Genomic DNA, 25,396 nt, shown 5'->3' on the forward strand with positions numbered 1-25,396 from the left:
AAAATATTCTCAGGTGAAGTTGAAGAAAAAAAACAAGGATTAATTTTGAGTGGTGATTACCTGGTAAAGAGATGACTATCCTCAGGGGGTGAGAGTTGGCAGAAGCCCTCGCCGGGCCATTCATGGGCAGGGAATTTCTGTCATAAACCTCCACCTTACACTGATACACTCCCGCCTCTTCCTCGGTGGCATCGTGGATTAAGAGTTGAGAACGAAAGGAAGACTGTGAAATCTTTGTCCTCCTTTGGAACTGGGACGGGAATTCGCCCCATTCAATAGTGCCATTATGAGTGACTCGAATGAGCTGGTGAGAGACTTGAGAGCCAGCTGGCTGGAACTGCCACGTCACGGTGAGTGGTACCTGGAGGTCAGAGTAGCCAGCCCCCACTATGCAGGTCAGGTCAACGGTGTTGGTTAATTTCACTTGCGGTTGACGGCTCATCAGACTAACTTGTAAACTTGACGCTGTGGGCAGAAATGCAAAACGCAATTTGTAGTATGTTTATCAAACCAAAGTCCAGCCCCGCCAAGCTTCCTAGGCACCAACTCTGCACACGGAACCCTCATTCATCCCTGGGGAGTACCAAGTATTGGGGGGGGTAGATGTTGATTCACAGTACAGTCTGTCCTGAATGCTGACCTCAGTTTTCCAAAGTTGAGTCTCTTCTCAGAGCGTTCTCAGCACCGACAACAAGCAGGCAGTGTTTGTCCAGTCGGCTGCTCAGACAGCTGCCACTGAGCCGGTGGCTGGCCTCCTTCCCTTCCCCCCACTCATGGGTGCAGTACACTCTTTGGCACACGCTAGGCAGACTGTCATCCCAGGACTGAGTGTACGGGACTCAGCTCCACCTGGCATATCTCGTCTATAAGTCTACTCCAATTCCTAGGATTTCCTTTGTAGCCTTGAATGACAACTTACAAGTTGTACCTTAAAGATTATCTTTTTTTAAAAAAATATATATTTTATTGCTTTTTTACAGAGAGGAAGGGAGAGGGATAGAGAGTTAGAAACATCGATGAGAGAGAAACATCGATCAGCTGCCTCCTGCACACCTTTTACTGGGGATGTGCCCGCAACCAAGATACATGCCCTTGACCGGAATTGAACCTGGGACCTTTCAGTCCGCAAGCCGACGCTCTATCCACTGAGTCAAACTGGTCAGGGCTTAAAGATGATCTTTATAGCCCTGGCCGGTTTGGCTCAGTGGGTAGAGCGTCAGCCTGTAGACTGAAGGGTCCTGGATTCAATGCCACTCAAGGGCACGGACCCCGGTTGCAAGCTCAATCCCAGGCACGTGAAGGAGGCAACCAATCAATGTAAGATCGATATTTTCCTCTCTTTTTTTCCTCCCTCTCCCTTCCATTCTCTCTAAAAACCAATGGGAAAAATATCCTCAGGTGAGGATTTAAAAGAAGAAAAGAAAGATGATTTTTATAAAGATGAGTGAACTTTGGAGATTAACTGACAGACATGGTAGCCAAAGACTATGCTCTGTGTTCTGGGTACACACACCTTCACTAGGGGATTCAGGATGAGACACAATCAGATACCACCCCATCTCACTGCAAGAGATATTGATGATTTCAGAAAAGGATTTCTTTGACACTTACCCAGAGATTTTACAGTGATTGACATCTTCTGCGTCCAGCTCAGACCTCTGGCCTGGCTCCGGATCCTCTCGAACACTCTGCACTCATAGGTGCCGCTGTCTGTGACCGTGGTAGAGGTGATCTCCAGCCGGAAGGTGGCCCAGTCCATCTTCTCCAGCCTGGCATGGCCGTGGTTAGTGGGTGTCCCATAGGAGGCACCCAGTTGCATGGTGCCATCCTGCTCCATGCCAGCCACAAACTCTGGCTGTGTCTGGCCCTGTGGCACGTGCCACCAGCTCACGGACAGGAGACTTTCAGCTCCGTCTGCCTTGCAGAGAAGGGTGAGTGCCTCTCCTTCCCACACAGCTTGCTTATTCTGGGTAGACACGGCCACACTTCTTGCTGTGGATTACAGGTTTTAGAAGAAAAAATTATTTCTTTTAAAAATATTTTTATTAATTCCAGAGAGGAAGGGAGAGGGAGAGAGAGAGAGAATAATCAATGATGAGCGAGAATCATTCATTGACTGTCCTGCATCCCCTACACTGGGGATCAAGCCTGCAACCTGGGCATGTGCCCTGACGGGGAATCAAATCATGACCTCCTGGTTCACAGGTGGACGCTCAACCACTGAGCCACACCAGCTGGGCAAGAAATAATTATTTCAAGGAAATGAAATATTTTCTAAAACACAGTGAGATCTCATTCATTAGGACGTGACTAGTTAGTGACAAATCAGACCAGGCTGCTTGCTCCTATACCACCTCAGAAAAAAAAAGACTTGCTAAATGCTTTAACAGTGGAAACAAGACAGCAGAAAGGATATCAGGAGAGCCTATTTACACTTAAACAATTGATAATGTGCCCTTCTTTTTATCAGTGTGTTAAATCAGCCCTTCCTTCAGAACATCTAGTTGGAAAACATCTGGCAATATTTTGTTAAATTAATTAGGGGGAATGTGTGACCCTGAAAGTAACGAAGCTGTGTTTACTTAAATTTTTAGTTTTTTGGAATTCAGACTAGCACAATTTAAAATGACCTTCCTCTCCCTACTTACCTTCCCCTAATTAGCATGTGTTTTGAACAGGGAAGGAGTATTGTTAACAGGATTTATGTTCACAATACTCCCATTAAAAACAATTACTTGGGGGGAAATACATATGTACAGATATATTTCTCTTTTTCAAATTACATGTAATATATATGTGGTGTTGGCTGAAGAGAGATCCTTCTTTTAAATTACAGTGTAAAACTATAAATGCGAATCTGGTTCCCAGGTGGGAAATTCAAGATGTGTAGGAATGCAGACATTCATTCAACAACCACTTCCTGTGCAAGCCCTGGTCCTGGGTGCATTGTAGGCAAAGCAAAGATAGCTCAGGAGCTCATGCATCTGAGGCAGCCCAGCCTCAGGCTTAAGGCCAAAGTCGCTGGAGTCAGAATGATCTTGGGCAACATAGCTGACCTCTGTGAGCCTCGGTTTTCTTTCCTGTAAATATAAGGGTAATAATAGCACCCACCTTCTCACATTGTTGAAAGAACTAAATGAATGGCACATGCAAAGGGCTTCGCCTGGCTGGCAAGGGAAAGTGCCCAGTAAAGGTTAGCTGTTAGCATTAGTATGTTATAATAGACACTTTGTGAAAATAGGATGGTTCAGAGCCAAAGGAGAAAATGAAAAAGAACTGGCGCTGGAAATCTGAATAACATCTAATTGAATTTGTAAATTGTTCTTCCCTGCTGTGGATGTAGTTCGGTCTTCTGCTGTTTTATATTTATACTAGAGGCCCGGTGCACGAAATTCGTGCAAGGGGCTCGGCCCCTGGCCTCTGCCTCGGCCCCTGCCACCGCTGCTGCTGCTGCAGCTTTGTCCCAGCTTTGTCCAGAAGGTCGTCAAGAAGGACGTCCGGTCTAATTAGCATATTATGCTTTTATTATAATAGATGTATATAAGTTACAAAGGCAGAATGAAGGTTAATGTCTACAAATTTTATATATATATATATATATATATAAAATATATTTGGAAACTTGTTTCCAAATTTTGGGTATTAGAATCATGATTATACTTCCATTTTTGTCAAGTTAAAAACAGAGTCATAACTGAAGCTTAGAAATTAGAGAGAAAATGATTGCTCATAACCTCACTACTCTAATATAACCATTATGGTAACTAATGCATGTAGAAAGCTATTGTTCCAGGGACTGGAATGTATGATTGGACCTGCCCTGACTTCAGAAGACCTGCAAGCAACTCGACCTTTGTGTCTCAGGAGGACTGTAAGCAACAAGCCAAGGCTGTATCTGAGCCATCGTGCTGCAGGGAGAGAATGTCCCCTACCCAGGATGCAGATAAGGGGAATCTCAGAAAATCACTGGACTGCAGCTTTTATCTGATTAACCCTTTTTCCTGAATTCCAAACCCCTTACCTATTTTCTCCTGAATTCTAAGCCCTTTACCTATACTTTTCTTCTCCTTATAAAAAGGGTGGCTTGAAATGAGATGTAAGGAGGACTTTTTAGGGTACACAGCCTGCGTCTTCTCAGATCGCCGGCCGTCTAATAAAGTGCCCACAAAGAGTCAGTGCTTGTATCTACTTATTGATTCTGGTAGTGACAGGTAGCACTGACGCTGACTTTTCTGGTTTCAGCAGTGAGTCTCCCCCTTCTGTTTAAAATGTTCATAGAAGGATACAACTCTGCTCATATTTCAAATAATGGCCTGACTTTTATTTTTTAGAGAGGAGGAAGGAAGAGAAAAGAGAGAGAGAGAAACATAGATGTGAGAAACATTGACTGGTTGCCTCCCGTAGGAACACACAACCTAGGCATGTGCCCTGACTGGGAATCGAACCTGCCACATTTTGGTGTACGGAACAATGGAACAACGCTCCATCCAACCCAGCCACACTGGCCAGGGCTGGCTTGACTTTTAAAACGGAGTGTGCAATAGGATCCTTAATAAATTTGCTAAATACTTTTCCTGTTTCTACATATTGGGCCCATTTTGGGCTCCAGCCTACACAAAGGACTGTGTTTAGCTTTAGAAGACCACCCTACTGGTAAGCTTAGGCTCTGTATACCATGAAATACACCAATAGTCCCTTTGGCACAAATGCCCACATTCTGGGTTTAAGAAAGGTCACAGATATGCTCCAGGGAAAATTGAGATGCACAAAGCAGAGGTTTAGCTCTGTGTAAATATGTAAACCGCCTACATCGTTTTCCTTGATTCCTAGAAAGTTAAACCAAATGTTTGGTGTGAAAACTAACACCAACGCACTTCCTGGCTTGCCACTTGAGGCCAGAGCTTCTGTGTCTTCATTCCTAGCAAATGGGGAGATGAAGAAAAGCATGAAAGAGGAATTTATCTATCTTGGGAGATGTCTCCAATGAGCAAGTACAACAAGGATATCTTAATTGTTAGTTTGCTTTTGGTTTTTGTTTTCAGGCAAATTAATCTTTCTAGACTTTGAATTTAATACTCAGCGCAGAGAATCCTAATTCAGTCAGCCCTCTATAACCATGGATTCCTCATCTGCTGATTCAACCAACTGTGGATTGAAAATATTACACACACAAAAAAAGTTATTGCTGCACCCGATGTGTACTATGTAGTTAGGCCTAAGAAGGTGGCATTTGTACAAACTTTTTTCCTTGTCATTCCTCCCTAACAACACAGAATAACAACTACTTACATAATATTTACATTGCATTAAGTATTATAAGTAATCTGGAGGTGATTTAAAGTACATAGGAGGGTGTGCACAGGTTATAGGCAAATACTATGCCATTTTATATAAGGAACTTGAGCATCCATGGATTGTGGTATCCGTGAGGGGTCCTGGAACCAATCCCCATGGACACTGAGGGACCACTGTATTAATTGCATATTTATCCATTTTCTCTCCACACAAAAGCACTGACTATTCAAACATGTTTAAGGTCACCCAACCTCCACAAACGAAGTGAGAGCTGAGTGGCCTTTCCAGCCTTATGCCTACAGATACTCAGACCCATTGGACAGACATCTCCCCACATCACAGCAAAGTGCAGGGAATAGGGCCTGTGTACTATCATTTCTCTCTTCATTCCTTTGATGAGCCATGCTTTGGTGCAGAATTATAACTTAGAAAAAAAAAAGACTTAGAACTGGTCCCTATGGCTGGTTAAGATAATCAAGGATTGACAAAAGGCACCTGAATGATGGAGGAGTGTGGGGTATAATGTGGGTGTTCATTCCCCAGGAAGAAGCAAAGTGGAGCTTTTTCCTCTTAACCTACTCACATCACACACACAACAAAAGAAGACAGAGGGCTTCATTCAGACTGGTGTTCTCTGCTTGAAGAAAAAGCCAATGTGTAAAATTAGGGCTGCCAGCAAATAGAATCAAAGAATCTAGGATAGCAAGAAAGGATTTAAGGACAGTCTAATTGTATGTCATTATTTTACACTTGAGGAAGTGGAGATTTAGAGAAATAGAGTGGAGCATCCACGGTCATGACCTATTTAACGGCTCAAGAACGGGACTCAGGCCCAGCCAGCATGGCTCAGTGGTTGAGCACCGACCTATGAAACAGGAGGTCATGGTTCGATTCTGGTCAGGGCACATACCCGGGCTGTGGGCTCAATCCTCAGTAGGGAGTGTGTAGGAGGCAGCCGATCAATGATTCTCTCTCATCATTGATGTTTCTCTCTCTCCTTCCCTCTCCATTCCTCTCTGAAATCAATAAAAATATATTAAATTTAAAAAAAAAGAAAGAAAGAACAGGGCTCAGGTCTTCGGCTAGTTTGGTGCTTTTCTGTTCTTTCCCCCAAAATGATCTGATTGACACCTGACTCTTCAGGAGCTCTCCACTGTGTCCCTGAGGCGGCCTATACTAATGAAGGAAAGGATCTGAAAGCAGCCTGCGCGTGCCTGATCCGACTTCACATACCTGCTGGCTTCCTCAGGTGCACGTGACTGTCTGGGGACTGCTTTCTCTGAAGCAGTTGCCAGGAGCCCATCTGAGCCCTTGTCATCTCCGCCACTGCGCATCTGTAGGCACCTTCATCCTCTGGGCCCGCAGCGAAGATCTTGAGAGAGAAAGCCTTGGGGCTCAACTTTGAAACCTGGAGTTGTCCTTGACTTGCTCTCTCACTGTAGTCTTCCTTCAGGCCCAGAACTCCACCAGCATCAAGGCGGGCCACTTCCCTGCCATTGAAGAACCAAACGCCCTGAAGCGGTGGGTCCCGGCCACTGCCCAGTACCAGGCACACCAGTTCTAAGGGTTGCCCTTCAGTAAACGTGCTCTCGGCGGTAAGGTTGACTTGAAAATCTCTCACTAGGAAACAAACGCAAGGCGGGTATTTAGAGAGGCCACTGCCTCTGTCCCTTCACCAGCAGAGAGAGACGACAGCCCGAAGGACAGTACAAGGATTGAAAAATGCCATGTTGGGGTTCGAGTCTAAGGAGGAGGTAGGCAGAAGAAATGCCTATTATCAAAAATGCCCCTGCCTATTTCTTAAATCACACAGAAAGAACAGCATACCTGTTCTCTGAACGCAACCCTACTAAGCAGGATGTGTGCATAGATGTATAAAGTATATAGCAATGTGTTTTCAAAATGAAAAATATGACAGATTTTATACTATGTTGAATGACTAGAAATTGTGATTTTTTTTTGCTTTATATTTTGGCTGAGAGTATCCAGTGGCGTTTTCCTAAGTTAAAAGCACATGTGGTATATGACAGGTTCACAGCTAATATCATTCTTAACAATGAAAAGCTGGAAGCTTTTCCTCTAAGATCAGGAGTAAGACAAGAATGCCCACTCTTGCCCCCTCCATTCCACATAGTACCAAAAGTCCTAACCAGAGCAATTAGTCAGAAAAATACATAAATAAAAGGCATCCAAATCAGAAAAAAAAAAAGAAGTAAAATCACCTATAGAAAATCCAAAAGACTCCACTCAAAAACTGTTAAAACTAATACACAATTTCAGTAAAGTTGCAGGATACAAAAAAACCGACATCCAGAAATAATCTGTTGCATTTTTAGACACTAACAACAAACTATTAGGAAAAGAAATTAAGAAAACGTTCTTATTTACCATCGCAACAAAAAGAAGAAAATGCCACCCAATGCAATCTACAGCGACTCTGAGGCCCAGGTGTCTGTGACACACCTGATTCCAAGGGCCAGCTCCACCGCTCAGCAGCGGTGTGACCTTGGGCAGAGCATTTAGCAAGTCTGAGGCTCAGGGTCCTTGCAGAGCCTGGCCAGAATGGCAACAGCACTATTTGCATGTACGGCTTGTGGAATCGATCCAACTATTCAATAGACCTTAGGCCACACAAACCGTCCTGTGGACAGAGCCAGAAACTGACAGTCTTTCTTTTATTTTATTTATTTATTTTTTTAAAATATATTTTATTGATTTTTTACAGAGAGGAAGGAAGAGGGATAGAGAGTTAGAAACATCGATGAGAGAGAAACATCGATCAGCTACCTCTTGCACACCTCCTACTGGGGATGTGCCCGCAACCAAGTTACGTGCCCTTGACCGGAATCGAACCTGGGACCTTTCAGTCCGCAGGCCGACGCTCTATCCACTGAGCCAAACCGGTTTTGGCAGTCTTTCTTTTATTTATGCTTCCCGGATGACAAAAGGAAAATTTACTCAAGCTTTCAGGAAAAATATTTTTAGATTCAACAAAAGATTAGAAGAAAACAAAAAGTTATCCCATAAATACCCACCACCAACATATTCATTTTCTGAGAAGGTAAATTACCTGCTGGCTGGATTCTCAATGTTGTTGGATCTGTCTGCTTTTTTGCAATGGAAGTCCAGGTTTCATCCGGATCCTGAATCCATTCAGTTGCCTCACAGAACAGCTGGCCTTGATCCGAGGGCTGCAGGTTCCCTATGGACAGCCTGAAGGTAGCGGCCCCCAGCTTGTCGAGCCGCACCGCACCGCGTGCAAACCTCTCTGTATATGAGGGCCCAGGGAGCAACATAAAATCTTTGGAGAGGGAAATAATCTTGGTGGCTGGACGTCCTCCACCCTGCAGCAGGTACCAGGCGACAGACAGGTGGGTATGCTGAGCTGTGGCTTTGGCTGCCTCACAGGTAAGTTCTAATGGCTCACCTTCCTCCTTACTGAGAGTCTGGGGACTCATGGTGGCAGAGAGGGTGTCTGGAATAACTGGAAGCAAAGAAGTAATGATAATTGGCCCAATGCCAGTCAGACTAGCCTATTTAGATGAAGATGGCGCCCCGTAAAGCACATACTTTGAGTTTCTTTTCTGGTAGCCATACGTGTTCCCTGTGGCCAATGCAAATGTTGGCCTCTATGTACATACAGTGGACGGAACTCAGCAAAGCTAATGGCTCTCTGATGCACTGATCCTGACTTTACGTGTTTAGCATAGGCTGTAACCAAGTTTGCTACTTGGACATAAAGTATTTAAAGAGGGAAACCCTGGGAGCTAGAAGACCTAGATTCTGACCCAAAATCTGTCCCTATTTGACTACATGAACCGGAGCAAGTCACTTCGCTTCCTTGGGCCTTCACCTGCTCCTTTATAAAATAACATTCGGAAACAATCTGTTGTTATCTGCCATTCAAAGCCAACATGCAACCTTCACAAAAGTGCTGATAACCACCCAACTACCTTATCATTCTCTCCATCCTCAAAGGAAATGACAGAGCCTCAGCTTAAGTGAAGGCAACACTTAGATTTGATCAATGACCATTTACTGAGCATCTATTTAGTGCCAGGGACTGAGATAAACATCCCCTCCTCCTGGAGCTCAGAGTGAGGTAGGGGAGAGTCACAGAAGCAGCCAGTTACCACATAAACGGGTGAGTGCTAAGAATAGTGGTGTGATGAGAGCATTGAGAGGAAAGAAAATTGGAATACTGCCTGATACAGTCAGGGCAGGTTTCATAGCAGAGGTAATATCTAAACTGGGTCCTGAAGCATATGTAGGAGTTTACTAGGCTAAAAAAAGGGTGATAAGATATTCTAGGCAAAGAGACAAAACGGTAATTACAAGAACGATTACCTTCTCTCTTAAGGTAAACATGCTAGAGAATGGTAGTTTGCAAATAAGCATTTCCAAATTAACGACTTACCACCTTTGACATTAATACCAGCACTTATCAAGTGAATGTTCTGCCTCCAAGAGAAGACATAACCTGATGAGAGCTCTTAAAGCTTTGACTGATGCTGTGGCTACTATCAACCTACGGGTAGCTGTGGGTAGGAGTTGGGAAGACACACACTATCTCAATCTTCAAGGCAAAGTTGATTGGAAAAATTGAGAGCTTTCCTACACATGAAATACCGATCTGTGATAAATCCCCCAAATATCCAGAGAGGTACATGGGCAATTTTGCCAAAGCAAACAGCACAATATAAAGCCATGTCACACCGCAAGGCATTGTGATGGATTCGGGCTGGCTAGCAGAGGAGGGCACACGGCTTACCAGTTAGAGTAGTCTTCGCACTGTAACTCCCATAGTATTTGCCATCAGTGTTCGGTGTGTGACACTCATATTCACCAGAATCCTTCACCTGGAGCTTTGAGATGTGCAACAAGGCTGAGTTGCCCTGGAGCCTCTCCACATAGATGTCCCTGCTTTGCACCCGCTGCGCGTATGCTGCGTAAGTGAAGCCGGCGTCCTTGGTGCTAACGATCTGGATTTCTAGGGCCGGGGCTGTGGGCAGGTAAACAGACCACTGGAAATGCTGCTCGGAAGGTCCCCGGTGGCCAGTTACATTGCAGCCGATGCTGACTGGGTAACCTTCAGCTCTAAACAACGGTCCTTTCTGAACTGTTACTTCTCTCTGGCCAGCGCTGAGCTTAGCTTGCAAGTGGGAGAAAGAAAGGGGAATAAAAATAGATTAGTGTCCCAGTTCCCAACGTGCCGCCTTCTGCAGCTCCCTGTATTACAATCCCCATACCTGGGATCGCAGGTTATTAGCTGTAATCAACTCAAAGGTTCAACATCTTCTTTAGGCTGAGGAGCAGTGGAATGGCTTGATGAATGAATTGTTCTTCTAGAACTTTAACTTCCATTGTAATCTCTAGTCTCTTAAAATCAAGTCTAGCCCTAGCCGGTTTGGTTCAGTGGATAGAGCGTCAGCCTGCGAACTGAAAGGTCCCAGGTTTGATTCCGGTCAAGGGCACATGCCCGGGTTGTGGGCTCGGTCCCCAGTGGGAGACTTGCAGGAGGCAGCCGATTCATGATTCTCTATTATCATGGATGTTTCTATCTCTCTCCCTTTTTCTTCCTCTCTGAAATCAATAAAAATATATTTTTTAAAAAAAGATAGCTAAATAAAAATACCTGTAACAAGACTAGAAGTTAATTTAAAACTACAACAAGAAAAAACAAGTCTAGCCCTGACTGGTTTGGCTCAGTGGATAGAGCGTCGGCCTGTAGACTGAAGGGTCCCAGGTTCAATTCCAGTCAAGGGCATGTACCTTGGTTGCGGGCACATCCCCAGTGGGAGGTGTGCAGGAGGCAGCTGATCGATGTTTCTCTCTCATCGATGTTTCTAACTCTCTATCCCTCTCCCTTCCTCTCTGTAAAAAACCAATAAAAAATAAAATAAAATAAAATAAAAAAATCAATAAAAAAACACACACACAAAAAAAACACAAGTCTAACCCTGGCCATTGGGGCTTAGTTGGTTGGGTGCAATCCTGTGCATGAAAGGTTGCCAGTTCGATTCCCAGTCAGAGGACATGCACGGGTTGTGGTCTCAATTCCGGGTAGGGAGCATGCAGGAGGCAGCCGATCTATGTTTCTCTCTCACATCAATGTTTCTCTCTCTCTCTCCATCTTCCATTCTCTCTAAATTGAATTAAAAAAAACCACACAATTCTAGCTTAATTCATGTAACATGGCCCCTACCATGAAACATATCTGCTTATCTGCAGTGTACTTATTTTAAAGTAAATACGATGTATGATGATTCACCTGTACATTCTTTTTTTGGGAAAATTCAGCAGGTACTTCCTAAGCCTCTAATTCCTGGGTGGCATGTCTCACAGCCATGATTGCTGGAGAGGCAGTCTCCAGCACTGCCCATGGGGCCATGCTTTTTCCTGTAGGTTGGTTAGTCATTAGCTCCTGGCCACATCTGATGCAAGATCGGCTAAAATTAGCACCTGAAGAGATAGCAGCACTCCCTTTCTATACTGTGAAGGGGGTTTTGTTTTGTAATTTTTTTAAAGAGCCACTACAGCTTTATTGAAAAGCTTCATACTGTTGAATGTCAAGTCCCACAGGATCTGGAATCAGAATTTATTCTAGTTCTTCCCTTACCCAGATTTTCATTTGGAACCACTATGGAATGTTTGGGACAAATCTCATGTATTAGATTTAAAGAAGAAAACATTATTGAATGGTAACATTTCCTCTGATATACACATTTTCAAAATCAAGCATTTTGCAGAAATTACAATGAGTTTATTATGTTGATATTAAAGGCTAGTTTGTGTTCCGAAAAAAAAACAACAACAAAGAACAGATGACATGGCCGAAACCGGTTTGGCTCAGTGGATAGAGCGTCAGCCTGCAGACTGAAAGGTCCCAGGTTCGATTCCGGTCAAGGGCATGTGCCTTGGTTGCGGGCACATCCCCAGTGGGGGGTGTGCAGGAGGCAGCTGATTGATGTTTCTCTCTCATCGATGTTTCTAACTCTATCCTTCTCCCTTCCTCTCTGTAAAAAATCAATAAAATATATTAAAAAAAAAAAAAAAAGAACAGATGACAGATGCCACAAGGGTGAGCTAGATCTTTCAGGAGGCCGAGGGCCAGTGGGAGTGGAGGGTGAGGTGGCGTGACCACAAGTCGGAGTGCTCATCTGAAGGAATGAGCAGAACGGAGTTCATAAGAAGATACGGGAGAAGCAGAGCATCTGCTGAATCGTGTGACCCTACAGGACAAAGGAAACTGAAGGGAAACAGTGAGAGAAAGGAACAATGACATTACAGAGACCATGATAAGGCTGAGAATAGAAATTCTGGAATGTAAACAATTCTGCTAGAAGCGGGGCTACAAACAAATGGTCAGAAAGAGTAAGTAGTCACCCGATACAGTCAACGAACTAAAAACTGCACGTGTGTGCTCAGTGCAAAACGGAAAAACAAACATCCAACCCACCAATCGCGCAGCCACACGCATTTCCAGTAACCATTTAAAATATACTCATGTATTCATAAATCCCAATTTCATATGTATTTTATGTTTATATTACGCCTAGAAATAGAAGTTAGGGCATCTGAGAGAATTTTAAATTATTACTTAGCAAAAAAAAAATTATACTACAGAGGCCATTGAAAACATTTTCAGCAAAGCCAGCCAGTCTTAGACATGCACCTAAGACAGTGGTCGGCAAACTCATTAGCCAACAGAGCCAAATATCCACAGTACAATGATTGAAATTTCTTTTGAGAGCCAAATTTTTTAAACTTAAACTTCTCCTAACGCCACTTCTTCAAAATAGACTCGCCCAGGCCATGGTATTTGTGGAAGAGCCACACTCAAGGGGCCAAAGAGCCGCATGTGGCTCGTGAGCCGCAGTTTGCCGACCACTGACCACAGTGTGCACTGTGCCTCAGGCTACCGTGAGAGAGCATCCATGGCTGTATTGCTCATTAGAGCCCCAAACTAGAGGCCACCCACATGCCCACCAACGTCGAGTAGATGAACTCCGTACATCCATAAAGTGAAATAGTTGCAATAATATGAATAACTGTGTTTAGTAAAAGATGCAAAATACTTTTGAACCTTTTTGACTACCTAGAGAATGGTTCTACTCTTTATAAAGTTTTAAAACAGGCAAAACTACACTGTGTTGTTAAGTGATGCAAGCATAAGGGGTAAGAAGGATTAAAAGAAAAAAGGAAAGAAAAGCTAGGAAGTGGTTATCATGAAAGTCAGAAAAGTGATTGTGGGGGGAGGGTTGTGATCTGGATGGGGCACATCGCAGATGGGTGGGTCCTTCTTAGGTCTTAGCAGTGTTCTATTTTTTTGACCTGGGTCGCGATTGTATGGTTTTTACGTATTTGTTCAAAGGCACATTTATGTTTTATTAACTGTTCTTTTGTGTTTTATTTCACAATAAAAAACGCCTCTTAAAAAAATAGGGTTTCTGAGGTACCACTAACCTTTTATATCAGGGCATGTTTCCACAATGCTATTTTTGGTTGCTAGGCAACACTACTTCAACATTTTCCATGACTTTTCAGAGAGATGGGTACCGCATTTGAAGCATTTCATTGTGAAAACTAGCATTTCATTTTCTACTGTTTTATTTGCCGATTCAATAAATATTTATTCAACCACTTCTAGTATTTCTGATGCTTCAGGAACCCAGATACGAAGATGAATTTGAGAGCGTCTCTGACTTCTCTATTTTATAATTTGGTCAAGTAGGGTAATAGTCCTCATAGAGAGATGTGATAAAAATGCTTTGAGAAACTTGAAAGAAGGAGAGATTATATTTTTTGAGGAGGGAAATAGGCCAGGTTTATGAAAGCGACAGTATCAGAAATGGGCTTCGGAGAATTAGAACGATTATGACAATTTAAGTGGGAAGACAAGATATTTTAGGTAAGGAGATTTCATGAGGAGACTGAATGAATAGGAATCAAAAGACTTGTTAAAGGAAATAAAGAGTAATCAGTTAGATGAAGATTAATAGAAGGAGGTAAGAACTGGTAGGACATTTGGGTCCAGAACATGAAGGACTTGACTCTTATGATTAAATGTTTGAACTTGATTGATTAAGCCGTGCTTGATTAAGCCTGAAAGTGTTTGAAAGGTCTTAGGAAAATTAACCTGACAATTTGTATAGGATGATGGAAATTAGAAACAGACATGAGGTAATTATTGTAGTCCAGGAGAGAAGTGATGAAGGCAACAGGGATGGAAAGAAAGGGACTACAATTTTGAAGCCACTGTGGTAATAAAATCTATAGTTTTTCAGTGTCTTGGATGCTTGGAGGTAGTAGGGGTGGGTGGAGGGATGAAGGAAGGAAGAAATCAAAGATGATACCCAGGTTTGTGAGGGCGACTGGAAGAATAATGGTACTATTAACAGAAATAGGAGATCCGGGAGAGTTACTGTTGTGTGTTCAAGGAAGAAGATAATGCATTTAATTTTGGAAATACTAAATTTGAGTATCGTGGAATAAACAGGAAGGCTATACAGCAAATATTCGGAAATAATATTTAAATATATGTATTTGTGCTTTAAAGTCTTCAACCCTTTGAAAAGATGTATATTCTAATCCTTTCAAGAACTCTGTCATAGTTCCTTATTTGGCAGTGTCAAAACTTGTAAATGGTCGAGCCAAACTTGAACCTAGATTTGCAAATGCCAAACCTCTGGCTATCTCTGTGGCTTCTCATGGTTTCCTGTAAATGCTTGTTTGTAAGTAGGGAGAGTTCTGGGCTATAGATGCAAATTAAGTCAGTTATACATGTAAGTATTGGGAAGTGTTAGGGAATATAAAGAAGAGGGCTAAAGAGAGATTACTAGAAAATCTATTTAGGGGGTTTAGATGAGGAACAATACCTATTAAAGGAAGAGTTAGGGAGTTGAGAGGGCAGCCAACACAGAGTGGCTTGGAAACCAAAGGAAGCAAATCATTCCAATGAGAAAGGGCTGGTCAGCACTGCCAAATGCTACTGAGCGGCTGAGGATTCTAAAGGCTCAATGACGAGGGTGTCCGTGGAGATCTTTGTAAATGTGATGTCAATCGAGCAGAAGCAGCAGATTTCAAGGGTCAGAAGCCAATGCAGGAAGCGTAAACTATTCAAGAAGTTTCATGCAGAAGAGTAGGAAGGAATGAGATGACAGCAGGCAGAAAGCAGCAGTGAGGGCCCGGATGGACACAGGTGCCATTGCCTGCGTACGGGAGAGGAGCAGTGGAGGGGAGAGACGGATGAAGTCAGAGAAAGGATGATGAATGGCATAAGGTCCTAGTAGCAGCATGAGGTCAAGAACATGATTGGGATGGTACTGCGTTCTCAGAAAAGCAAAAGCCATAAGGTAGAAGTTTCATAGGTATTTTTTTAAAATATATATTTTATTGAATTTTTACAGAGAGGAAGGGAGAGGGATAGAGAGCTAGAAACATCGATCAGCTGCCTCCTGCACACCTCCTACTGGGGATTGCCTGCAACCCAGGTACATGCCCTTGACCGGAATCGAACCTGGGACCTTTCAGTCTGCAGGCCGATGCTCTATCCACTGAGCCAAACCAGTTAGGGCTTCATAGGTATTTTTAAGATGGAAAGGAATGATGGACAGAATGCAATTCAAATGTCTATGCATTGGGATCATACCCTGAAACATCTTATTACAAATACATTCTCTGTGGGATATGGTGTACATATCTCTCCTCTTCATAAAGAATAAAATACCTCGAAGGACTGGCCCATTGCTCTCTCTTTGAATGGACAGAGGGTGAAATGCCCTAGCACAGCAGCTCAAAGCCTCGTTGACTGACGGGCACACAGCATGGCACTGATACACTGCATTGGAGTCATGCTCTTGAAACATAAAGAATTCCTTGATGGTATTGGCTTTTCTATTCTTTTCCAAAACTATCCCTGGGATTGCCAAATTCGCCACTTCAGTATTATTTGAGTGGAAGCTATTAGATTGAACCATATAAAATTACTCATATTTGACCATTTTTGATACACAAAAACAGCAACTCCAAATGACTCCATCTTACAGAAAACCTACCAGGAGAACATGGAACACAACACACAACTCCTTTCTTTACACATAGAAAAACCTATCTGCATGGAAGCTGGGACAGCTTCCACCATAATTTAGTGAAATTTTTTTCATGAAATAGTTTCAGTTAGACAAGCAATTTCCCCACCCCAAGACCCTCCTATATGAATGGCTTTTGTTTGGAGGCCATCTAGTTGAGGTGAGGAATGACAGATCAAATATGCAAAACTAAGGGCTAAGCCCAAGAGCTCATTTAATCATGACATTGACCTCATTTAGCACCGTATTATAACAGGATTAAGCAGTCCTTATATTTACTGAAAATATAAATAAATTAGGACAAAGTATATATTTGCTAAACAGTACAATTAGTCAACTGGTCATCACTTAATTAATTTCCTTCATCTCCCCCGCCCCCCGCCTCTCTCTCTCTATACACACACACACACACACACACACACACACACACACACACACACACACACATATATATATATATATATATATATATGCAAATATGCTAATTAGGCCGGACATCCTTCCAGACAACCTTCCGGGTGAAGCAAGGGAAGCCCAGGTCCTGGGTGCCTGCCGGCGGCCAGAGGGAAACCTGGGTCCTGGATGCCAGAGGGAAGCTGGTGCCAGTAGCCGGGGAGAGGAAGGCCTACTCTTGCACGAATTTTGTGCATCAGGCCTCTAGTATATACATATTTTTATTGATTTCAGAAAGGAAGGGACAGGGAGAGATAGAAACATCAATGATGAGAGAGAATCACTGATTTTCTGCCTCTTGCACACCCTATGGGGGATGAGCCCTCAATTTGGGCATGTGCCCTTGACCGGAATTGAACCCAGACCCTTTAGTCTACAGGCCGACGCTCTATCCACTGAGCCAAACTGGCTAGGACTCCCCCTCAATATTTGTGATGACTAATAGCAGGCTTCCTACATTATTTCAAGTTACTTCCTGATTTATGTGTTCTTCACATAAAAACTGTGGTTCTATACGAAGTTAGTGCTGCGGATGACTCAGAATTTAGAAGTGAAATATATAACCCAGTAGAGGCCATTGTTTAAATGGGCTAAGGAAAAGCTTCCAGCTTCCCCTTTTGAATCCTGATTACTATTTTCTTTCCCCTCGGACCTTCCAGCCTGCTTACAAAAGAGAGAAAATTTGCAATTATCTGACTTGCCCAATGTAAACCCAGCTTCCTCCTACACGCAAACCAAACACACACTCCAAATTCGCAAAGCAAGTACACCCGAGAGTCCCTCTCAGACAACTGAACAGGACAAACGGGAACACACCAGCCAACAATCCCCAAAGGATCCCACCAGTCCACCGGGCCCTCACCACCTGCCGGACCTGTCCAGTGGGCACTGGTCACCCAGCAATGGGTCCCAGGAATCTTCCTTCAGACCACCTCTCACCCCATCAAGCCCCAGATCTGGTTCTTACCTCACACTCGCCAATGCCCCTTTGCAACGTGAGCCCAGTTCAACTCAAACCAATGTTTATTAAGCACCTCCTTGGCTGAGTGCTGCTCCCTTTTCGTGCGTTAGCCACAGCCCTGGTCACACTGAGTGTAATTTCTTCTAGTTCCCCTCTGGTTCTAGTCATTTAAGTCCCTTCACTATCTCAATCCTATCTCTTAGAGCAGGAGTTCTTAACCTGGGAGTACTACTTTCTTTCCCCTTAAAAAGAGAGGAAGTTTGCAATTTTAAAGAGTCCACACACCGGGTGGAAAAAAAATCCTACATTTCAATTTTCATTAATTTTCAATTTAGTATTTTCTTCCATCATGAATGTAGACAACAAACCATAAATATTTTCATATCACATTACAGTTGTTGCAAAAATCTTGAAATATTGTTCATATTCATTACAATGTTGAAGTTTGGTGGTTAACTTCTAGATTGTTATGTAATGCATAAAGAGATGAATAAGTGACTACATCACAATCTGTTTAAAACTATTTTGGCCCCAGCTGGTGTGGCTCAGTTGGTTGGAGCATTGTCCCATACACACACACACACACACACACACACACACACACACACATACAAAGTGGCAGATTTGGTTCAGTCAGGGCACATTTGAGAAGCAACCAATAGATATTTACCTCTCACATTGATGTTTTCTCTCTCTCTCTCCCCTTTCCTCTCTCTAAAATCAATTAAAAATATTCTGATAACTGCATTTCAATATGATTGATTTCCCCTAGAGCCCTTTGTATTTTATTTTATGCATTTAAGACATTATTCTGAGATGGGGTCTATTGGCTTTACCAGATGCTAAGGGAAACCACTGCACAATTAGTACTTGCTCGCTGCTCTACCTACTCTGGAACTATGTCAGTCCCTTCCCAATTCACCTTCAAACTTCCCTTTTCGTCCCGTTATAGCATGCAGAATGCCCCGGGCCAGCTAAGGCCCCTGCATATGCTCCTCAGCCAAGCCAAGTGCATCTCCCTGCCCCTTCTCAGTCTCTCAGTAGTCAATTCCCACTTCAGCCCAGGTAAAGTCCAGAACCTTCTTTAGCTTAGCCTAACACTACTAAGTACTCTCATGACCTTTCCTTCTATCCCCAAGGCACACTTATCTAGTCAGGCTCTGACATCAGGCAAACCTTACAATCACCTCCCAGTCTGGAGGGCTAAGCCTCTTACTGTCTTCAGGGCTAGCCCAAGAGCCAGCAAAACTGGCAGATCTGGCATCGCAGACAGAAGCCACAAAGCACTGCCAGCACCAGAGAAGCCTGGCCCCGTTTTTCCTGGAGAAACCACATTGTCCTGTTCCATCACCCAACCGCCCCTGTGACAAGAGAAACACGCAGAACGGTGACACTTACTCAGAAAGAGAAAGAGAGATGCCACACGTGGGATGTGTGCCATTGGGCCCCGTGCAGAGCGCTGCTGCTGCTGGTGGCACTGAGGTTGCTCAGATGCCGAGGGACAAACACTGTGAAGGCAAAGAGGAAGCGGTGTCGTTTTCAGCCCACTGAGAGAGAGGTGGCTTGCAAAAGCCAAGCTCGTTGCATTATGGTTCCTGGCGATTCGCCCCAGTTTGGGTGTGAAAAAAAAAAATTACTTCAGACAACTGAACAGGACAAACAGTTATCTTCCTGGGTAAGTATATGTTTAGACAGATAAAAATAAGAAAAGATAGGCCTCACCCTGGCTAAATATGCATCAACAGGTAGCCATCAGGGAATTTAAGGAAACGGAATAAATAAAAAATCAAGCAGAAATGTCCTTTTCTTAGCCCTGACCTCTCCTCCCATCCCAGGGGAGAAAAGGACTGAGAAATGGCAGAAAGGCCCCTGAAGAACATGAACCCGGGGAGACAAGAGGTGATGGCGAGGAGGGCAGGCTCTAGGGCAGGCTGCCTGGGTTTGCACACCGAACCTATTTCTAATAGCTGTGTGATCTTAGAAAAGTTAATTAACCTTTTCTAACTCTCATCTATAAAATAGTATGTAGCCCACAAGATTGCTGTGAGAATTGAACGGACGAATTTACTTAAGACGCTTAGAACAATATCTCGTGCACGGAAGATACTCAGTAAATGTCAGCCGTCATTTGACATTTAAGTGAACCTTCTTCTGCCCAGTGTGGGCCTGGGCACCAAGGAGGCCCAGGGGAGAGCCTCAAAACTGGCACTGAACTCTGGCCAACTTAATCCCACTCTCATTCCAGAAGACAATGGGTGAGCTCACGCAGGACTAGTTCGCTGGGTCAAGCCTACATTTAGATAGGCCAGTGGTCGGCAAACTCATTAGTCAACAGAGCCGCAGTTTGCCGACCACTGAGATAGGCCAATAGCAAGCTGTTCTGGTTCAGGCAGATCCCTGGCTCCACCCAACTATTTTTTAGCACTTCTATGTGCCCCTACAAAGGTGTTAGCAATTCCATCTTGGCTCTCAGGGAACTTCCATTTCATTGGATGATCAGAATGCCACAACGGTCACGTCAGCACCCAAAGGGAATGGGGGCGGTTGGCGGGCAGGAGGGATGGACAGGATGGGCTGGGCTGGGTCAACCGAAACAGCTGGGGAGGAAGGGGGCCAGGTACAGCTGGAGAGAAGCGGTTTGGCGTGAATGATGGCGCACCAGCTGTGCCCTCCTGTTGGAGTCAAGTTCGAGGCTGGTGTGAAGGGAGAAGGGTCTAGAGAGGTAGGCTGGGCAGATCTTAGTGAGCCATGCTCACCAGACCCAAGAGTTTGGCTTTTACTCTGTAGAAAAGGGGAGCTCTTGAGAAGGTGGTGTTTTCTGTTTGTTTTGGTTTGGGGGTGTGTGTTTGCTTTTTTTACAGGAGCACGGTCTAGTTCCATGGTCGGCAAACTGTGGCTTGTGAGCCACATGCGGCTCTTTGGGCCCTTGAGTGTGGCTCTTCCACAAAATACCACGGCCTGGGCGAGTCTATTTTGAAGAAGTGGCGTTACATGAAGTTTAAAAAATTTGGCTCTCAAAAGAAATTTCAATCATTGTACTGTTGATATTTGGCTCTGTTGACTAATGAGTTTGCCGACCACTGGGATAGTTAGATTTTCCTGTTAAGCTGAATTCCATGTTGTGTTTTGCTAATTTTTGTTCACAAGCCATGGCATCTGCTAGCAAGAGCTTAATGGTCTAGGATGACCTTGGCTTGGACCCCCCTCATATCCCTCAAAGAGGGTAGCCTGGGCACGTTTTCATGGTATCAGGGGTCCAAAAGAATGAGAGGAAATACATCGGTGCTTCTTAAAGCTTCTACTTGCATCAGGACTGCTAACATCTCACAGATCAAAGCGAGTCACATGGCCACGTCCAAAGGCAAGAGATGGGTTAACAGACTCCCTCTCTTCAGTGAAGGGAACTGCAGAAGGAGCGATAAAGAACGGGAGCCATCGATGCAGTCAATCTGCCAAGTGCATGGAAAAGAGAATTATCTTTGAAATCAGCATTGACCACAGAGATAACCATTGCCAATAATACAGAGTACCCTTTATTCCCGAAATACACACAACCAAGGAAAAGCTATGCAACTTTTCATTCCTGGCGATTGCCCGCTCCCACCCCCTTTTTTGTTTCCATTTTAGTGGCTCCATTTCTGCCAGAATTTAACATTCACAGGGTGATGTCATTTCCTTTCTGGAGGGAAAAAAGAAGCTTTCTGTTGTCAAGAAAAAAGGAGAAAGAAAAAATAGAGCCGGAGAGAGACAGAGTTATTCTACTACCTTGGGAATCGGTGCGTTGCAATTGTATCATTTGAAAGGAATGCAAAACGTAGTTCTTGCTTGAGATGGGGGTGGGGCGGTGGGCAGTTCTGGACAAAGCAACCCAGGAATGTATTAAAGGAAAAAAAAATCCTATTCCAGGTCCTGGAAGATTAATGAAAAGAGATGTATTTTTTTTTATTTTTATAAATATATTTTATTGAGTTTTTTACAGAGAGGAAGGGAGAGGAATAGAGAGTTAGAAACATCGATGAGAGAGAAACATCGATCAGCTGCCTCCTGCACACCTCCTACTGGGGATGTGCCCGCAACCAAGGTACATGCCCTTGACCGGAATCGAACCTGGGACCCTTCAGTCCGCAGGCCGACGCTCTATCCACTGATCCAAACTGGTCAGGGCTGTATTTTTTTTTTTTTTTTAGATGTGATATGCTCAAATATTAATTCCACAGAATCATAGAAATGACACCTTCTGTGCCCTCCTCTACCCTAAGAACTCAGGCCCAAGAAATAGTTAAACAGGGACCCTTGGAACATAGTTTTATAGAATAACTCACATCACTATGTGATAGGTATTGCTAATCCCATTTCGCAGATGAGAAAACTGAGGCGCAGAGGAATCAACTAACCTAGCCAGGATCATATGGCTGGGAAATGGCTGGATTCTAAGGCTGCTTCTTACTTTGATTCAGTGTTTTCTATTACAACTTGCAGCTTGCCATTCATGACTTTCAGAGAAGGCAGAATCTGTGTCCACAGGAAGCTGGTCATGATTTTGCTCCTTTCCCTACTTGAGCTTACAATTCAGGTCAGAGTCATGGCTATATCCAGGTGTGGAACTTACCAAAGGTATGGGCTGAGCCTCTTGTCTACATGTATGGAATACCAAGCAGTGACGCCACAGGAAGGGATCAGATGACCTCAGTCAACTCCCTCAAAGAACAGAGGGAGAAACTGAGGCCTTGAATGGGCCCAAGCCACTGCCGGGCACTTTCCAGGGCATTAGCTGCATTTATAAACGGCCAGTGCCTTCCCCAGGCCTGGAACGGAGCCGATTCCTGGGCAAGGTAACGGGGACACAGACCTCAAAACATGAGCTGGTTCCCGCCCAGAGCACACGAGGCCCACAGGAAAGTCCATGGGGAGGCCAGCCAAGGCCGCGGCTGCTCCCAGGCCCAGCAGGAAGTTGGGGCTCCCGCGCTCCCCACTGCCCAGGTCCCAGAAGCCAGCGGCCGGGGGAACAGCACTGTTTTTAGATTACAGAGGCCAGCACCTGGACTGGTTGGGTTCCAGACTGCGTCATGAGTCAGAAAAGCCACACTGCTCCAGTCACGCTATGGTAACAGGACTTTGGTCTTGGTTTCCTGATCCGCAGAGAGGAACAACAACGACTTCTCTTTCCCGTTAGGAGACCTATAAGGTCATGAGAATCACCCAAAGACCAAGAAGACCGTGCGCCAGGTCTGGCCCTCACCTTTCCGCTCAGTGGGGATTTCAATATTGATCCTATGAAATCCATTTCTTCTTTTATCTTTATTTTTTTAAAATGTGTTTTTATAGAGAGGAAGGGAGAGGGATAGAGAGAAAGAAACACCAATGAGAGAGGAACATCATCGATTGGCTGCCTCCTGCACATGCCCGACTGGGGATCGAGTCCTCAACCTGGGCATGTGCCCTGACCAGGAACTGAACTGGCGACCTCTTGGTTCCTGGGTTGATGTTCAACCGCTGAACCACACCAGCCGGCTCTTCTCTTATCTCATTGTGGTGAAACTCTGCGATGCTGACCTAGGGGTTCAGAGCTCAGAAGGTGCTCGAGTTGCAACCGGAATTCAGCTATAATCCCTCATGCAGAAGAGATAGAAGGATAGCAGAGGCCAACATCACGTTCCTCACACAACTTCCATTTAAATTAAACTTCCTTTAATGAAATAAAAAACAAATGGTGCATTGCATAATATTTGTGGTCACAGTATAAAACAATACAATCAGTTCATATAACATTGGAAATGGACAAAAATACACACGATCCTTCGTTTGTCTACGTGAAATTTGGCAGATCCCATGTGCCACACTACAAAAGAAAGTCAACTTTTTTCTCCTAGTGATTTGCACCCAATATTCATCACTGAGAATTTGGTCAAACAGTGGAAGAGAACGTACCCAAATCCCAGTTCCCTTCTTCCTCTGTGGTTATTGGTCAAGCTAAAAAAAAAAAAAGTTTTCTGAAAAGTAGCAAGTTGTGTAGTATTGCTTATTATTCCTGCCACAAAGGCCCAGTCTTTGGCTCATAGGTGCCCGTGACAAAATTGTGGCTGCAGGCAGTCTGCATAGCAAGCAAGAGCCACCCAGGGAAGCAGACAAGAGTCTGGGTAGGAGGGGCCTCCTTCACCAGCATCATGGGGAAAGCCGCGTGGATAGGAGGGGAGAAAAGACACAAATAAATACAATTTCTAAATGAAGACTGGACTCCACTTGGTGAGCCAGACTTCCACCGCCCCACGAAAAATCGAAAAAGTTGTTAAAAAGTCAGAGCTTGCATTTTTTTCTTTTCTTTTTTTCTTTAAAAAAAGTGTAAGGTGTTATGTAAACATTACAAAGTAAACAATTGAAAGTAATTTTGAGGCTCCTATCTGAACATAGCTTAGGCGCTTTCCGGGGAGACTTTCATGATTAGGGGGGAAAAAAACCCAAACATTTTATCAAGTTTTCTTGTTGTTCTTGTTCAGAAGTGCATCGTCGTCCGTGGGCACTGTGGCTGGGTCCTTCCCTCCGTACGCCCAGTGCTTCTGGCAGGAACCCCCGCCAGAGAGCACGTAAGAATGTATCTCACACACGCTCCTGGCAGGCGCATGTTCCTGGGAGGAACGAGGTCCTTGCTACGACACCCTGGGATTTTCGCCTTTGGACCCGCCCCCTGGACAGAGGGTGGGGTTGAGATCAAAGCCTTGAACTACAACAGCAGTTTGAAAGGACAAGGGATAGCGTGAGCACACGTCACCTTTCCTGCTACCTAGTGTCTGGTGTGACCCCTTCACGGGTCACACACACCTGGGGCCACCTGGTCACGCCCCAGGCTAAGTACCCTTTCCTCCTACCAAGAAGGGCTTCCGTTACAACAATCCTGAATCTTCTAGTGAGTGTGAGCTCTGCCAGGCTCCAGGGCACTGACTGCTCCCAACGCAACACCTCTTTATGTGTTCTCTCTTTAACCTCCGTGTGTACGCTCACCCGTGACCCACCTCCTCTGCTGAAATAGCAGTTAGGAAGCGAAACGTAGAGAATACCCAACTCTTGCCCAGCCAGCGTGGCTCGGTGGTTGAGTGTTGACCTATGAACCAAGAGGTCATGGTTCAATTCCCTATCAGGGGCCTGGGCTATGGGCTCGATCCCCAGCGGCGGGGCATGCAGGAGGCATCTGATCAATGATTCTCTCTCATCATTGATGTTTCTATCTCTCTATCCCTCTTCCTTCCTCTCCGAAATCAATAAAAATAGACTTAAAAATTTTTTAAGAAAATACCCAACTCTAGTGCTATGGAGGCCTCGTCCTCTTCCTCCCGTCACTCATGCTCCGTGGCCCGTCTTCCCCGATTCCATCTGTGCCTAGAAGTCATCTGTGCTGCCACCATCAGTGCAGGATCCCGTGCCTGCCCCACGAGTGGTCCCGTGGGGGGCAAACAGCGAGTGGGAATCTGCCTCCTGGGGCTGCCTCGGTGACGCGTGCAGAGGGGTGGTGGGCAGCCACGTGAGGGAAGTGGCGGGAAGACTGGGAGCCAGGAGGGGTCGGGCTCGACCGGCCCATTGTGACAAAGAGCCGTACGTGAATGGC

General features: G+C 44.6%; 1 protein-coding gene across 1 annotated transcript in view; it reads right to left on the bottom strand.

Moving 5' to 3' along the window:
• CD101 (CD101 molecule) overlaps positions 1-19,240 on the bottom strand; it is a gene marked incomplete at its 5' end in the record, with an annotated part of 33,941 nt that extends 14,701 nt beyond the window's left edge. The window contains 6 exons of the mRNA XM_080648473.1: positions 61-465; positions 1,612-1,992; positions 6,529-6,915; positions 8,366-8,779; positions 10,067-10,447; positions 19,198-19,240. Of these exons, the coding sequence (XP_080504599.1) occupies positions 61-465; positions 1,612-1,992; positions 6,529-6,915; positions 8,366-8,779; positions 10,067-10,447; positions 19,198-19,240 (2,011 nt within the window). The remainder of the gene's footprint in view (positions 1-60; positions 466-1,611; positions 1,993-6,528; positions 6,916-8,365; positions 8,780-10,066; positions 10,448-19,197) is intronic.
• Between the last annotated feature and the right edge of the window lie 6,156 nt (positions 19,241-25,396).

This window comes from Plecotus auritus (assembly GCF_963455305.1).
Source record: "Plecotus auritus genome assembly, chromosome: 12".
NCBI lineage: Eukaryota > Metazoa > Chordata > Mammalia > Chiroptera > Vespertilionidae > Plecotus > Plecotus auritus.